General features: G+C 41.8%; 2 protein-coding genes across 4 annotated transcripts; both read left to right on the forward strand.

Moving 5' to 3' along the window:
• Positions 1-30: 30 nt before the first annotated feature.
• Positions 31-12,265, forward strand: LOC100840189 (tyrosyl-DNA phosphodiesterase 1). 3 transcript variants are annotated; one of them, XR_002962499.1, is made up of 17 exons: positions 31-190; positions 399-590; positions 703-975; positions 1,908-2,126; positions 2,548-2,608; positions 4,708-4,784; positions 4,865-5,122; positions 6,035-6,124; positions 8,159-8,293; positions 8,797-8,946; positions 9,460-9,563; positions 10,389-10,442; positions 10,961-11,051; positions 11,200-11,277; positions 11,366-11,507; positions 11,575-11,709; positions 11,795-12,265. XR_002962499.1 is itself a non-coding variant. In XM_024457891.1 (16 exons), the coding sequence occupies exons 1-16, from the start codon at positions 173-175 to the stop codon at positions 11,646-11,648; spliced, it is 2,016 nt and encodes a 671-aa protein (XP_024313659.1). In that variant the 5' UTR covers positions 31-172; the 3' UTR covers positions 11,649-12,265. The 3 variants fall into 3 exon arrangements, 1 of the variants encoding a protein (XP_024313659.1); XR_002962498.1 differs by having other exon boundaries at positions 11,843-12,265; XM_024457891.1 differs by having other exon boundaries at positions 11,575-12,265.
• On the forward strand, positions 6,281-8,210 carry LOC106865908. The gene is made up of 3 exons (XM_014897642.2): positions 6,281-6,701; positions 6,944-7,127; positions 7,337-8,210. Exons 1-3 carry the CDS (start codon positions 6,285-6,287, stop codon positions 7,435-7,437), a joined length of 702 nt encoding a protein of 233 aa, XP_014753128.1. The 5' UTR covers positions 6,281-6,284; the 3' UTR covers positions 7,438-8,210.
• Positions 12,266-15,820: the final 3,555 nt, after the last annotated feature.

A 15,820-nucleotide genomic window follows, 5' to 3' on the forward strand; every position in this document is an offset into this window, starting at 1 on the left:
TCTAATAATATATATTTCCCAGGGGTAAATTGAAAACCTTACACGTGCGCCGCCCCCTTCGTCTTCACCATTATTTTCTGTTGGTTCGCCTCTCTTTCTCCTGTGAGTCCTGATGTTGTCTTGTAGGGTTTAGGGTTGGAAGGAGTCAAAACTCCCCTCCGAAACCTCCCCCATGGCGTCGTCCTCTCGAGTAAGTTTACCCCCTCCTTCGTTTTGGAGTCGTTATTGCGGTGGAGGGCGTGATTGGAATGGGATCAAACTTCAGTCCAGCGATTTCTCTCCTAATTACCGTTTTCCTGTGCATTGGGATTTGATGATTCTGGTTGCTCATTTCGCGTTACTGATGTGTACATTCTGTTCGACCGGTGTGTGGCGTGTTGGTTCTGTTCTGTATGTAGGTAAGGGTTGGGACTCTGGTTCCCTTTGGTGAAGGCAAAGCTGGGTCCTTGGGTGCCTCGCTGCCAAGCATTCCCATCTTTGAGGGCTCCAATGTCGTTGGCAGGAGTAATTTGGTGGTTGTTGACAAGAGAGTCAGTCGCAAGCACCTGAGTCTGCGCGTCTCAGCTGATGGCTCCATCGAAGTAGTTGTGGTGAGTATGCAAGATGCCAAGGATAGTTGATGATGATGCCAAATAATTGTGTTCTGATGGCTTTTAATTAAAAAAAAAGAGCTGTTGTAGTTAAATGTCAATGGGTTTTCAGGAAGGGCCAAATCCTATTGTTGTACAATCAGAGGGGCAGAGGAGAAGGGTTTGTGCTAAAGAGAGAGCGAAGATTATCCATGATGATGTCTTGGAGCTCATTCCTGGTGATTATTTTGTGAAGTATGTGAATATGGGCGATGAGCATAAAAGTTCCACACCGGTGGATTCAAATGACTTGAAGAAGGGGAAGCGGCATAGGGAGGAAGAATGCGTGGTTGCCAAAAGGAATCGACAGATTGTGGAAGATGAGGCTTTGGCAAGAACATTACAGGTCAGTTGACCCTATTTGTTGTGCATCCATTGTTTAATTATCATGATCTCTATGAGAATTTTGTCTAGGCAATCTTTGTGAAAATTATATTTGTGTGACTCCATAGTTATTAGCTGCCTCTGCAGAACACCATGCTGTTCAATCTGGATAATGCTTGAGTACGAAAACACTAAAACCAATCCAAGTGACTTGCATTGCAAATTAAAAAAGAACAATCTTTTCAATGCTTAGGTAATCTTAACGCCTTAATACTAGTATGATACAATCAAGTAAATTAGGCCAGGACTGTTGGTTTACATGCAGATGTAGGTCACCAACCATACAAAGGAAGTGTTTCTTAATCTTTTGCATTTTCTTAACGAGCCTCTATTTCTTTATATTTTCTCTTGTTGTTATTTCAACGATCACTCAGTTGTAGAAAATATCAAAATAATATTCAAAATTGTTGTAATTTTCATATTGGTAATATTAAAACTTAGTGATGGTATATCAAAGATGTAGTAATACTAGCCGACAACAACACTATGGTGATATTGCTATCGTTCTTTTAATTTATAAGTTTTATGAGAAATCTATCTATCCTTGACTCCTTGTACATAAAAGACTTCATATATTACTTTTCATGTTCTTCAAATGCCAATGATTGTGGTCTATTCCACCACGGCAGAAAAGTTTTCTCTTGTGTGCACTTTATGACAATATTTCAGCACTTACCCTATAAATGATGAGGAAGCAGAAAAACAAAACGATCAAAAAGTTTCTTGAACTAAGTGTTTGTACTTTATACCCATAATCACCCCCTTGTATATGTGAATGGTGATCCTTCTGCTGTTGTACAGTAAATAATTCTTTGTGTGAAAAATTGTGTTTAGAGTTTGAATTGCATGAAAGGATTAGTGTTGAATGTTGATCCTTTGCTGAACATTAATCAGGAAAGCTTTGCAGAAGAAACTATGTCTGCTACTGGCATGGCTTGTGTTCAAGTATCAAGTTCACTTGATAGTGCTGGTTCTTCTGAGAGAAATAACGAGAGAATGCATTCTGCCGGTTCTTTGAAAGATGTACTTCCATTGACTTTTCGACTCATGCGTGTCCAAGGTCTTCCATCATGGACTAATACTTCAGCAGTTACCATTCAGGATGTCATACAGGTAGTGCACATTCAATATGAACTCTTTGGTTGAAGTTACACGAGCAGCAGTTAATTATGTTCATCATGCCCTCGTTCCCACGGTAATTCAGATCCCATGAGCCCTTTATGACTGATCAGTGATCACTTGGCTTTATACTCGTCTAGACTGTTGATGAATTGGCTCCTTTTATTGGTAGTTAAAAGGGCTCATAGCTGTATGTTCAATTCCCCACCCCAAATGAACCCTATATAGTAAAAATGTTAAAAGCAATCTATACACACAAAGTTCTGCTTTATACTTAGTGAACCTTTCTTCTATGTTTGTTCACAATCACAAAAAGATACTCAAATAAACGGCTTGTTATTTTCACTCTCTATTCCTACATTGTCAGATTGGACTGAGAAGTACACTAGTTCTTACATGATGAATAAATTCTTAGGGTGAAGTGCTCCTTGCTGTACTCTCAAATTATATGGTGGACATGGATTGGTTGCTTACGGGTAAGTTATTTATTACAAAAGTAAGGTTGTGGATTGTCATCCTTTCGTAGCTTATTTCTGTTAAACATGAAGTTTTGATTATATATTTATTTATGAGTGAAATGCACCCGAGGTCTCTGAACTATGTTGGTAATAACACTTAGGTCCCTAAACTATTAAACATAGCACTTAGGCCCCGATACTTTTATAAGTGATTCACTAACGTCCTTTTTTCGTCTGACCATGCCACTGTGACCTTTGACCGGCTCCACGTCAGACCAGAAGTGTTGACGCCAGCATCGGTCGGGCATTTTATAGATTACACCCGTGAAACTATATAAGGGCCCACATGTCTCTTCTTCCCCATTCGTCCCCTCCCTCTCCCTCTATCTTCTTACTCCAGCTACCAGGAGCCATGAATCTGAGCACTGTCTCTGTCTCTCTCTCTCTCTCAATGAACCAGGCTAAGGCCAAGCTCCCACTCGTGGAGTGCCCTGTGCTCCTGACTGCTCCTAGAGGACAATGCTTCTGACTCGTTTCAAAGTGAAAGAAGAACCCCAACAAATGTGCTTCAAATGCCTAAATCACTGGGCAAGTTGCAGCTTTTAGAGCGTGCTCTTAGCTGGTTTCAGGCAGATTTTGGAGCTATGAAGTGTGAATCACCTCTGCCGCCACATGTCGTGTGAAAAGTAGAGGAATAGATGAGGGCTGAGTGGGACTCTATTCTCCACAGGACACAGAGACCTGGAAGAAAATATTCCAGTTGGTTTGGTTGGTCTATGGCCAGCATTGCGCCAGTCAAAGGTCACAGTGGCACGGTCAGACCACAAAAGGACGCAAGTGAATCACTTATTGAAGTACTGGGACCTAAGTATTACGTTTCATAGTTCAAGGACCTAATTGTTACTTCTGACAAAGTTTAGTGACAGTACATTGGTACTGAGTAGAGTACTACTAGTAACCTAACTCATTTGGCGCCTTCTATTATTCAGACAGCTAGAGTGGTCACGTTTGTTGGTTTCTTGAGTCATGTGTATTGTTGGGTCATTGCCTTATGGCCTTGCCTAAGTTCTTTCCATGCATGAGTGTTGAATGTTTTGATGTTGAGCTACTGCCACTGCTGATATTTAAGAGTAAAGCTTATATGTGTTGATGCATGTGAATACAGTGGACAGTGGTAATGTAGGGCTACACAAATGAATGAGGCACTTGCCTTGGACCCACCCTTATGATAATTAGATTATGACTCTGATTTGTCTTCTTTCCCAATATTGCATCTTAGCATGCTACTCCCTCCGTACCGAGATTGTTGTCGCAGCCTCTTCAGGAAATACATTTTACAATAACATCCTCAGAGTTACAAAAATTACAAGAACATTCAAATTCATATCACACTCCAGGTCGCCTCCGCCATTCCTCTGCAGGTCGCTTCCGTCTCGAGGTCGCCTCCCCTCTCCAGCCCTCCCTCTCCAGGTCGCCTCCCCTGGAGAGAGAGAAAAACCATCAATCTGCCGCCGTCGCCGCCGCAGCAGTAGCTAGCCAATCGAACACAGAAACAGAGTAAAAACCTCACCTGAGTAGCTGCTCCTCGTCGCGCCGCCATGAGTAGCTGCTGCTGCTCCTCCTCTTTCGCTGCTGATGCTCCTCCTCGGGCTGCGGCAGCGGTGACGACAGTGGGCCACCGGATCCGGCCTCGCAGCCCCTGAATCCACCGGACCAATAGTGCCTCCTTTTTTGTCAGAGCAACCATCTTGGCGCGCGGCGGTGGAGAAGAGAGGGGAAGGTGGAGGGGAGCGTGGCGGAGGCGGCCGGAGCGCGGCGGGGGCGAGAGGGAGAGCGGCGGCGAGGAGAAGGGGGCGGAGATGGGGGACGAGTGCAGAAAGAGACGTAAATAAAGAAGAGGACATCGGAGCAAGGCTGTAGAAAGCGGAGGGGGATTTTTACAAAAATGTCGTCGTGACAATAATTTCGGTACGGAGGGAGTATTAGTTAGCAATTTGTTTTACAATATATTCTGAGATTGTTGTGTTGCTATATGGTAAAATACAATTGTGCCTTTTGTTCTCATTATCTACATTATCTTTTAATGCATCATTGTAAGTAGCTATTCCATGTTGCAGCATGTCCAAGTCTAAGGAAAGTTCCACATGTCCTAGTTTTACATGGAGAAGATGGTGCTTCATTGGAGCATTTGAAGGTGGCAAATTTGCCTAAAGTTTTTGATATCTTGTTTATTGATACTTTTTTCTCATTTCACATCATGCTTGTGTGATATAGAAATCGAAACCAGCAAATTGGATCCTTCACAAGCCTCCACTTCCAATTACATTTGGAACACATCATTCAAAGGCCATGCTACTTGTTTATCCTCAAGGGATTCGTGTTGTGGTGCACACTGCAAATTTGATACATGTTGATTGGAATAACAAGAGTCAGGGACTATGGACACAAGATTTTCCCTGGAAAGATACAAAGGATATGAATAAAAACATTTCTTTTGAGAGCGACCTGGTTGATTATCTCAGTGCACTTAAGGTATCAGGGTATCCTCTCTTTGCTTCTAGTATAAAACTAAAAATATATAATCCACTGTTCTTTCAGTTCACATACTGTTGTTTAATAATTGTTGTTTGCTATCTCTGTCTTAAATTTTAAAATTACTATCACCATTTTGAAAGAACATCAGCCACTCGAACTTGTCAGCAAAAGAATGGAGCAAGCAGTTATGTGCATTTTTTCAAATTATCTTTTTTTTTGACAAGTTTTCAAATAATCGTTCATACATTCATAATTAACAATTGAAGCATGATCTGATTTTCCATAGAACTTTGTTCTGTAGCAAGTTTTATCCTGTTATCAGATCAGTTCTAGTGTACTTTAGTATCTTGGAAGTACCTAGCCTTCATAAACATCATATGCATAGTTCATCTTGGAACGATCTAGCTTTTAGCCTTTTGGGAACCCCTCCTTATATGTTAGAGCATGTGGACCGAAAGGGGCACCTGTGGCCAGGCGGCGCTATAGGGCCAACAAGGATTCAGTGAGGAACCGTTGTGTTCAGAGCACATCAGAAGATAATGGGGGCAGAGAGAATAGAGATTAGTGCAAAGATTTCTTATTGATAGCGTAAACAACCATACAGCTTGGAGGGCCTTGTATAGGCAACTTGAGGCTAGCTAATCTCGGCAACTAGAACTCTAGAAAGTAGAACATCTGTGTCTCTTTCCTAACTAGAAGCCTCTTCCCTAACGCAGCAATCCGGTCTTAGCTTAAGGTATGGCTGTTGTAGGAACACTCCTTTGGTAGGTAATTTCCCACATTACATTATAGTTCACTCTGGTTGCTACTATTGTATTAGTTTGTTTCATCGGCAGTTAAATTTTTGCTAAAAGTCTATCTCATCTACGCTGTGTCATGAACTGAATTGTTCTCTTCCTGACAATGCAGTGGCCAGAGTTCAGGATAAAACTCCCGGTTGCTGGTGATGTCAACATCAATGCAGCATTCTTTAGAAAATTTGATTATAGTAGCTCAACGGTTAGTATATTTGTTTAATCTCAAGTTACTTTAAGCTTTATGAGCCGCACTGAATCATCAATATGTTTTTTCTTAAATTTATGGCCTGTCATAAAATGAAAAGGAAAGTACAAGAAGAGAGACCATTGTCTGGGCACATTTGGATTAGAGGTAACGTACTATGAGGAGCAACGAACTGCCTACGTGCCCTTATTCCCAAGCGTCAGTACCTAGCCCCGCCTCCACGCGCCGCCCAGCGTCGAAACTACTGTACGTGCCCTTAAGTATTCCCAAGCGTCAGTTCCTATCCCCGCCTCCTCGCGCTCAGTTGCTAGCATCGCCTCCCACCGCCATGGCTTCCTCCTGGCGCTCCTGTGACTCCTGGCCGGACAAGCGAAACGCGGCCAAGCACCTCGACGAAGGGACTATGGGGATCACCACCGCCGCTCTCGACATCCTCAGCACCTGCAGGTTGGCTCGCGCCCTTCCTCATTGCCGTACCGCGATCCGGGACGACCCCAACCGCCACCCGTTCGGCGTGCTAGGCCTGCTACACCGTGACCCCAACTTATTGCCGGATGGAGACCACGAAAAACATGTAAAGATCACATTCCTGCTTGATTCATTTATTCATCATTTCATCTTGATAGAGAAAGATTGCAGATGGTTTTTTTCATCATCAACTGCAAGTCAATTCTCTTTTTTCTTGTTCGCTCATTCATATTTATTCCTCAGTTCCAAGTCGAACGATGTTCTCTTGTAAGATTGCAGATGGTTTTTTTCGTACATGTAAGATCACACCTAGCGTGCATGCAGATTGTGAAAATATCTCTTTTGCAGATGTTGCATGCCAAGCTGATGCCACTAGACAATCCCATGATACCAGCAGTGGTCACAATCATGGATCCAGGAGATGAAGGGGCGGGTGCTGACAAGAACTGGGTGGGCGGGAGGGGGGAGTGGATGGCAATGATCCACGGCATGGATCGTTGGACTCTGAAGAACTACTACAGACAGATTGAACTGCCACTGCCACCGGTGGATGCTGCGGCATTACTCTGAGACCTCGCGGCGTTTTCCACGTCCGACATGGTTATATGTACAACCAGACACCAATAGAGCTCTTGAAGATACACCAATAGAGCTCTTGAGCTATCTTCAAGAGCTCTATTGGTGTCTGGTTGTACATATAACCATGTCGGACGTGGAAAACGCTGCGAGGTCTCGGAGTAATGCCGCAGCATCCACCCGATTATTACGAAAATAAGCATTGTTACAAGCTTTCCAAGTGGCCCAAAAACACACCCACAACCCCAATGCATTCCATCCACTGACCAAACAGCTGTGGCGCAGTGTCAGGGACATGAGGCAGATCAAAGGCAACACGGAGTACAAACCACAGAAATCTTGCAAGGGGACAGTGCGCCCACATAACTGGCACTTAGTATCCCCCTTCCGTCCTCTATGTTTCAAATTATCCTTAGTTAAAATGCTTCTATTTAGCACAACTCACAGAAAAATCCTGATTTTAAGAGGAATTTTGACCTTCCAAAGAAGATGGTGAGGATAGTTCCAGTCAGTTCTTTTTAAAGTTCTGTGAAATGTAACACATTTTTCCCTTGTGGTTCAACTACATCTCCAACTAAAACCTCGGTAGTAAAGCAAATGTTGTAAAGCAGAGGATTAAGCAGCTTAAGAGGTTTGTCAGCACACCACCAATCTTCCCAAAATCTAGTTGCTTTTCCACAACCTTTTTTTTCCAAAGACTGTAGAAGACATCTTTAACATGTAGCAGCCCAGACCAAAATTGAGAATTGCCAGCCCTATGAGGGACCCCAGCTGAACATTGAGATTTAGCATATTTGGTCTTGCTAGAGTGACTGTGTGATGTGCTAAGTGTGATGTATTGTTTTCTCCCATTGCCTACACAAAAGACTCACTACTGTTCACCCAGGATGGGCGGCTACTTGTACATGCTTTTACAAATGTTCCTGGTTATCATGTGGTTTTTTTGTTTCCGTAAAAAAATGTCAACCAAGTTCATACCGGTTGCAGGTCAGGCTGATTGGATCCGTTCCTGGTTATCATGTGGGCCCCAATATTAAAAAGTGGGGCCATATGAAGCTTAGGAGTGTTCTTGAAGGATGTGTATTTGAAAAACAATTTTGCAAGTCCCCACTTATTTATCAGGTACCTTTCATTTTTCATGCATCTATCAATTTGTCAGGGCATGCTAGTTTCCAAGATACATTGATAACTGATAAGCGAACTTAATAGCCTTGTATTTATCCTTAGATGCTTAAAGTTAAGAAATTGATTTGATATGCCAAACTTGCTGCTACCAGGCAGCTATGTTGTATGATGACCTTAAGAAAGCCAGTACATGAACCTTACAATTTCATGGCATATGAATGTCATCAAGCTGTTAGTTATGTCTTGCTGGTGATTGTTGAATAGTGAATAATCAAGCAGTATAGCAATTTTTCATTTTTATGTTGTATCACAGGGGTGTGCAGAATGCAGGATCTATACCTAACCAAACTAGTGTAATGTGGTACCTTAGCAATTATATTATCACTTACTGCACCCAGTTAATGGGACTCCAAATCGAGCATTCATACTAGACATTGTCCGTTCTTTCTCATGTTTGACTTTTTAAAGGATGTTTAGCATTAGTTTCTTCTTGCATGCAGTTTTCCTCCTTGGGATCACTTGATGAAAAATGGATGACTGAGTTTGCATGCTCGTTATCAGCTGGTAAAGCAGATGATGGATCACCGTTGGGGATCGGGAAACCACTTATTGTCTGGCCTACAGTGGAGGATGTTAGGTGCTCAATAGAGGTATAAATATGGCCTACAGTTGTACTTACCGTGTCATCAAGAAGTGCATGCTTTATTTGTGAATGGACCCTGGGCATTTGCGGTATGTTTTGTTTAAGCCCCACCTTGCCATGCCAAATATTTGGCTAGCCAAAATTTTGGTGGAGGTTTTGTTTGCCCATGAGTTGGCCAAAGTTGGCAAGAAAAATGAACTAGGATTGATAAGGAGGCATTGGCTTGCCAAAAAGTTGGTCACCATCCAAGCAAACACCAAAATTTTGATCGTGGTCAAAAAACTGGTAAGGTAGACTTTGGACAACATCCAAATACATGCTTGTAATTTCTTGACATGTTGAATACTTGGTAATAGGTTATGATATTCCACGAGGGATCAGTGCTGGCCTTAAAAGCATACGAGCTTAAATAAATTTGTATTAACTTCTCAGATCAATGCTGGCAGAATTTGATGGGTCCTTTTGTACTTGATTGTTAATGTCTTATTCTACCTTTTTTGTGCTTGATATATCATTTTAGGGGTATGCAGCTGGTAGTTGCATTCCAAGTCCTCAGAAGAATGTTGAGAAAGATTTCTTGAGAAAATATTGGTCCAGGTGGAAAGCAGATCATGTAGGCCGTTGGTATGCTCTCTATCTCTCTCCCCACCCCCTCTCTCTCTCTCTGCAGCTACCTGAAAAGCTATATATCGGTTCAAATAAAATTTCATAGTTCTTAACAAATAGGATGTTATATACCAGTTATTGACTCATTGTGCAAATTATCTACTATCGTATCACATTGTAGATTTCTCTATTTCTTAGATTATCACAATGGGTAATTTATCTAATCCTTTTTGTGTGGTGTAATATGCCATGTGTCACAAGACGATTTGGTTGGGCTGTTTGGTTTTGCCTCATGGTATCCATGAATACAAGACTAGTTAGTTGTGGCCAAAATATAATAGTGTCATACTTGCTGTTATTTGTCCTTTAATTATGTACTGTAGCTTTTAAAACTCTTGCTAAGATACAGCCTTTGAAGAGATAGCATTCAATTCCAAGTAATGGGGTAGTATAGCTAAAAGAGCTAAGGATGGAGATGTCTTCCTTTAGTCCTGTCATTCTCTGTTACCACACTGCTAAAGCAAGTATGTTGTTTCTGCATGGCTGTCAACTAGTATCATCTGATCTGGTTTCTTTGGCAAAATAAGGTCTATTGAAATCCTCATTATAATCTAAACAACAGCACTCTGGTATTAGCCATGTAATGTACTAATGGTTATCACTGCATATTTGTAATCTCAGTCCAAGTGGGCATCATCATCTTATGCTCAATCAATTATTGATATAGCCTGCAAAAGATTGGCATACTTGTCCCTTTTGGGTCTTACATTTTTCTTCTTCTGTCAATATATTTTTTATGACTGATGCAAACTGATATTCTGATCTTGCTTTTTTTTTCATCAGCCATGCTATGCCTCACATAAAAACTTTTGCTCGTTACAATGGTCAAAATATTGCGTAAGTTTATATTGTCCCTATATAGTTCTTACCATTTCATGACCAAATAACTGTAATAGTTCACTGGATGATCATTATCTAAGAAAAATGTCTGCTTTACCCCCCCCCCCCCCTCTGCTTCCATGAAAGTACAGCTTAGACTATCTATTACCACACCAGTTATTCGAACATCCTTAACTTTAAAACTACTGCGATTTTCACACTACTTTGGTAGTTTTTTTGCTTTCATGGTATTTGGCTGGGCTAGAATCTCTTAGTCAGGAAGATACTGAGCCATGCGACTGCCACCAATTAACCTCACAAATTAAGTTGGCAGTTAATTAATTAAATATTAAAAGCGCAATCAACTTTTTCCTTGTGGCTTCCAGTTTAGTTCGTTGGCTTAACACTGACCGAGTCCACAAAAGTGGCTAACACAGCAATAACCGTCCGTGGGTGATTTGTACTTATTTTCAAAGTTGAGAGTTTTAAGTAGTCGGACATGTAGTATCTAAAGTCTTGTCTATTTCCCCCATCAGATGGTTTCTGCTTACCTCATCAAATTTAAGCAAAGCTGCTTGGGGCGCACTGCAGAAGAACAATACGCAGCTGATGATACGGTCATACGAGGTACACAATTCGGATGCATTTTTCTTTTTTTTATGATATTTTCTCTAGATTATAGAACTTGCGTTGATAAGGCATCTATAGACCAACAACTTTCACTACCAGTCATCACGGAATTGTGACTATACCTTTTCATTTGACCTGCTTTCAGTTGGGTGTACTGTTCTTGCCCAAAACTCTCCAGTCTGTATCACGATTTTCATGCACGGAGAAGAATCACTCAAACTTGGTAGTAGAAAATCACCCCTGGTCATTTTATTATTGCTATGGAAACATTTCTCTTTCATCTCACCTTCATTTCTCACACGTGTACCCAGGGTAACCTGACCCTTGGTAAAACCATCAAGACCAAGCTGGTCACACTTTGCTGGAAAGATGATGAAGAAAAGGAACCATCTGCTGAAGTTATCAGATTGCCAGTGCCATATCAACTCCCTCCACAGCTTTATGGACCAGAAGGTTAGCTGTTGTCATAATATTTAGTATGCTTTGAGCTGTGAAACCTAAAATGTTGTTTAACTTTCAGATGTACCATGGTCATGGGACCGGAGGTACACGAAGAAGGATGTTTATGGTGCAGTCTGGCCACGCCATTCTTAGCTTACCTGTGTGCCGATGACGAGTCTTAATCGTGTTCAAGTCGAAGGACACAAATCCAGTGGTACATTGATCGGTCTCTAGTCAAATCATTAACATATATGACCTGATTGCTCATCCTCCCTGTTTCTTGGTGGCACCATGGCTAGCTTGGCTAGCTAAGCCGTGTGCTGACAATGATTGTTAACTGTGTTCAGGTCTGAGGACATGAACCCAGTGGTACTTTTATCAAGCAGTGGTCAAATACTCAGTACGACCCGATTGCTCGTCCAGTCTGTTTCTTGGCCGCTCTGTCAATTCTGAGGAAAAAAAAACTACAAGCGATGGAACATTTGATTAAGAAGAGGTTGTTGGAGCATTGGATATTTTCAGCATACTGAGACGTGCACTAATGTCATTTGGTGCTTGCCGTTGTGCTGTTTATGCACCCGTCTGTTTAAATCTGTATTATCGTTGTACCGCATATGTTGGTGGGATCTCTGGGATCACGTTTGCTGGCTGGTTTATTTATAATTTTGCTTGTTAAGGTCGTTCCCATTACGAAAGTAACCACACATAGAGCATGCTACTGACTAAACAAACAATAGAATACGATGCTGGGTATCCTGATTCAGAGAAAAGTTACTGGAATGAAAAATGGTCTTCGGTTCGTACTTTCATAACATGCTCTGGCTGGCCGCGAGTTGAGTTTGGCGTGAGGCGGGGCCGGATGTTCGATATTGTTCCCTGGTTTTTTTTTTTTAGATAAAAGGCTTTTGCCCTGTTCCATTTCAGACGAAACGAAACCACATAGTTCGGTACAGTGATATGACCAAGAAACCGAAAAACGGCTAACATCCTCAAAAAGAGTTAAAACTTGACGGAGACTAAACGATACAACCTTGTAATAGCACTGCAAAACATCTGCCAAAAGAGCAGAAAATTTTGTCCTCGCACTCCCAGGTTGCTCACTCTCAGGGTCTTCAGGCCAGCTTCAGCGCAACTTCATGCAGGAGAGGAGTTTCAGGGCCCGTGACAGTAGTGCGCCGTTTCTTCAGAGCTGCAGTCGAGGGGCTTCCACCGCCTTGTTCTCGATGAGTAAGAGACATTTGTCCCAGACCGGGATATCTTTCTCGGGGCAGAGTGGTGCCAGCGCTCTAGTAAGCGCAGCAATCGTCTCCACAGGACCTGAACGTTGAGCCACAAATGCCGAGCAAAGTATAAGTCGTTACGGAATTTTCAGAGAGTCCAAATCAGGCCAGAAGTCAGTATATTAACAACACCATGCTTTTTGTTACATAGACAGAAGGTAGCCATTTGTTCAAAGGAGTTTATAGCAGGTTTATCAACAATCTCTGATAATTCATGACATAAATGCCTGGCTACAACACACTCAAAGAAAAGGTGTGGTATAGATTCAGGTTCACAGCAGAAGAGACAGGTCTTATCTGCTAGCTCTTGTCGCTTGGCAAGATTATCTCTAGTGAGAAGTTTATTATTACTTAGCAGCAACAAGAACATGTGTATTTGTGAGGGCACATGAATATTCCATAGAGCAGGCACAAACACAGGTGTTATTACTCTAAAATTTACTACAGCATAGAGAGATTGGGAGGTGTATACACCAGACTTGTGTAGCCTCCACATCATCTGATCCTCCTCTGTGGAGAAAACCACACTAGAGAGGATCTGGGATAGAGCATCCCACTGTTCCAATAATCTGGGATTGAAATTTCTCCTAAAAGATAATCTAATTTCCCCATCAACACAGACCTCAGGCATAGAAGCCAATTGTTCATTGCAGATAATATAAACATCTCAAAACTAAGGCTAGTGCCACCAAACAAATGATCCTCTCAGAACCTAATAGATCTACCATTTCCCACCAGCCATTGGTATCCCAGCATAGCTACTTTACTAGCCCACATCACACCTTTCCCAAAAACAGGGCTCATTCTACTATCACAAGCAAAGATATTTGGGTTAGTAACATTATATTTATGTTCTATAATTTGTTTCCAAAGTCTGTTAGAGTCCATTTTATATCTATGAATCCAAGAGGCCAGCAGTGTCACATTTAAGTCTCTCGGGTTAGGGATCCCTAAATCTCCATATTCCTTTTTCATTGCCATCATATCCCAGTTTGCCAGATGATATTTTCTGTGACCCTCATAGTTGTCCCACAGGCAGTGTGCCATCTGTGAGTTTATTGATTGAATTGCCCAGCTAGGGAATTTTATGAAGGAGAGTAGATAAATTGGAATGCTGGCTAGGCAAGCTCTAATGAGCACCAGTCTACCAGCATAGGACGGTAGTCTGCCTCTCCAACGAGCAGCTCTTTTAATCACTTTATCAATGACTGGTTGCAAATCCTCTTTTCTCAATTTGTTGTGGTGCAGGGGAACCCCAGATAAGTAATGGGAAGGGCACTACATTTACAACTAAATATTTGGCTAAGAGAGTTGGTCTCCTCTTCCTCCAAGTTGAGGGGGATCAGGTCAGATTTATTGTAATTGATTTTCATACCAGAAATGTGTTCGTAGAGGGTAAGGAACCATTTCAAATTTTGTGCCATATTCAGATCATTTTTTAGGAGAATCAAAGTGTCATCTGCGTATTGTAGACTGACAATCCCTCCAGGTCTGAAATCAGGCAGCAGGCCCTGGATGTGTGAGTGCCTAGCAGCTTTGTTCGGCATCCGAGTGAAGACATTGGCAACAAGGTTAAACAGGATTAGGGACAAAGGATCTCCCTGTCTCAGGCCTTTACCAGTTTCAAAAAAGTCACTCTCAGTGTCATTGATTCTAATCCCCACAGAGCCCTTGTAAATCAAGGTTTTTAGTTTGGTTCTCCATTTCAGGCTAAAGCCCATATGTGTTAACATGTGATCCAAAAAGTCCCAATTAATTCTGTCATAGGCTTTCTCATAGTCAAGTTTGAGGAGGATCCCTTTTTCTTTGTTTTGGTGGATTTCATGAATTATCTCATGAGCTATCACCACACTATCCAAAATGTATCTGCCTCTAATGAAAGCAGTCTGGTTGATGGAGATAAGTCTGTCAGCACACGTCCCCATCCTAATGGTGCAGGCTTTAGCAAAGATCTTGAAACTGCAGTTAGTCAGTGCTATGGGTCTAAATTTTTTCAAAGAAGTTGCATCTGGCTCTTTAGGAACAAAGTTAACATGGCAAAGTTGAGCCTGAAAAGATCAGCTTTGTCATTATCAAAATCATGGAACAGTTTCAGGAGGTCAGGTTTGATGGTCTCCCAAAATTTATGGTAAAACAGAAAGGGGAAACCATCAGGTCTAGGGGCTCCTTCAACATATGAAGAGAAGACAGCCTCTTTGATCTCCTCTGAGAAAGGTTGGTCCAGGACACTATTCTCTGCCTCTGTCACCATGTCCTCAGTGTCCCAAAAGTTATCATCTAGATTAATATCTAGCCTATCTTCTCTGCCAAATATCTGTCTATAAAATTGTACAGCAATTTGAATCATATTTGGAGTGTCATGAACAATTCCATGAGGCCCCTCTAATGAGAGGATCTTCTTCTTCCTTCTTCTCTGATTAGCAATTGCATGAAAATATGCAGTATTTTTATCACCTTCTAAGATGTCTGTTTCTCTAGCCCTTTGTTTGGCTTTAGTCTTTTCATTTTTCCAGATCAAGTTAAGTTCAGACTTAACAGTCTTAAACCTAAGTGAATCATCAGTGGACAGACTTTGGGACTCAGACAGGATGTCAAGGAAATCATATTCAGCAATCAACTTAGCCTTAAGTTTTTTCTGTTCAGCCTCAATGTTGGCACCCCATCCTTTCAGAAATTTTCTCAACATTCTAATATTAACCTGCCAGATATCAATGGCATTGCTACAGGGGCAGGGAAGTTCCCAAATTTTGATGATAAGATCAACACAACCCTCAACTCCCAACCACCATTTTTCGAATCTAAAGATTCTTTTAGGTGGAGGGGCATGAGAACCACAGTCCACCCAGATGGGAGTGTGGTCACTACCAATTCAAGGTAAGGCAGCAACTGAAGAAGCAGGGAAATGAGCCTCCCAACAAGTGGATAAAAAAATTCTATCTAATGCCGCCATAACTGGGGCCTCCCGATTATTTGACCAGGTGTAACTTCGATTGGCTGGCTTCAGCTCCATCAAGGCAGCTGCCTTTATCCAGTTATTGAACCTAT

Source organism: Brachypodium distachyon, chromosome 1, assembly GCF_000005505.3.
Source record: "Brachypodium distachyon strain Bd21 chromosome 1, Brachypodium_distachyon_v3.0, whole genome shotgun sequence".
In the NCBI taxonomy this organism is placed as follows: domain Eukaryota; kingdom Viridiplantae; phylum Streptophyta; class Magnoliopsida; order Poales; family Poaceae; genus Brachypodium; species Brachypodium distachyon.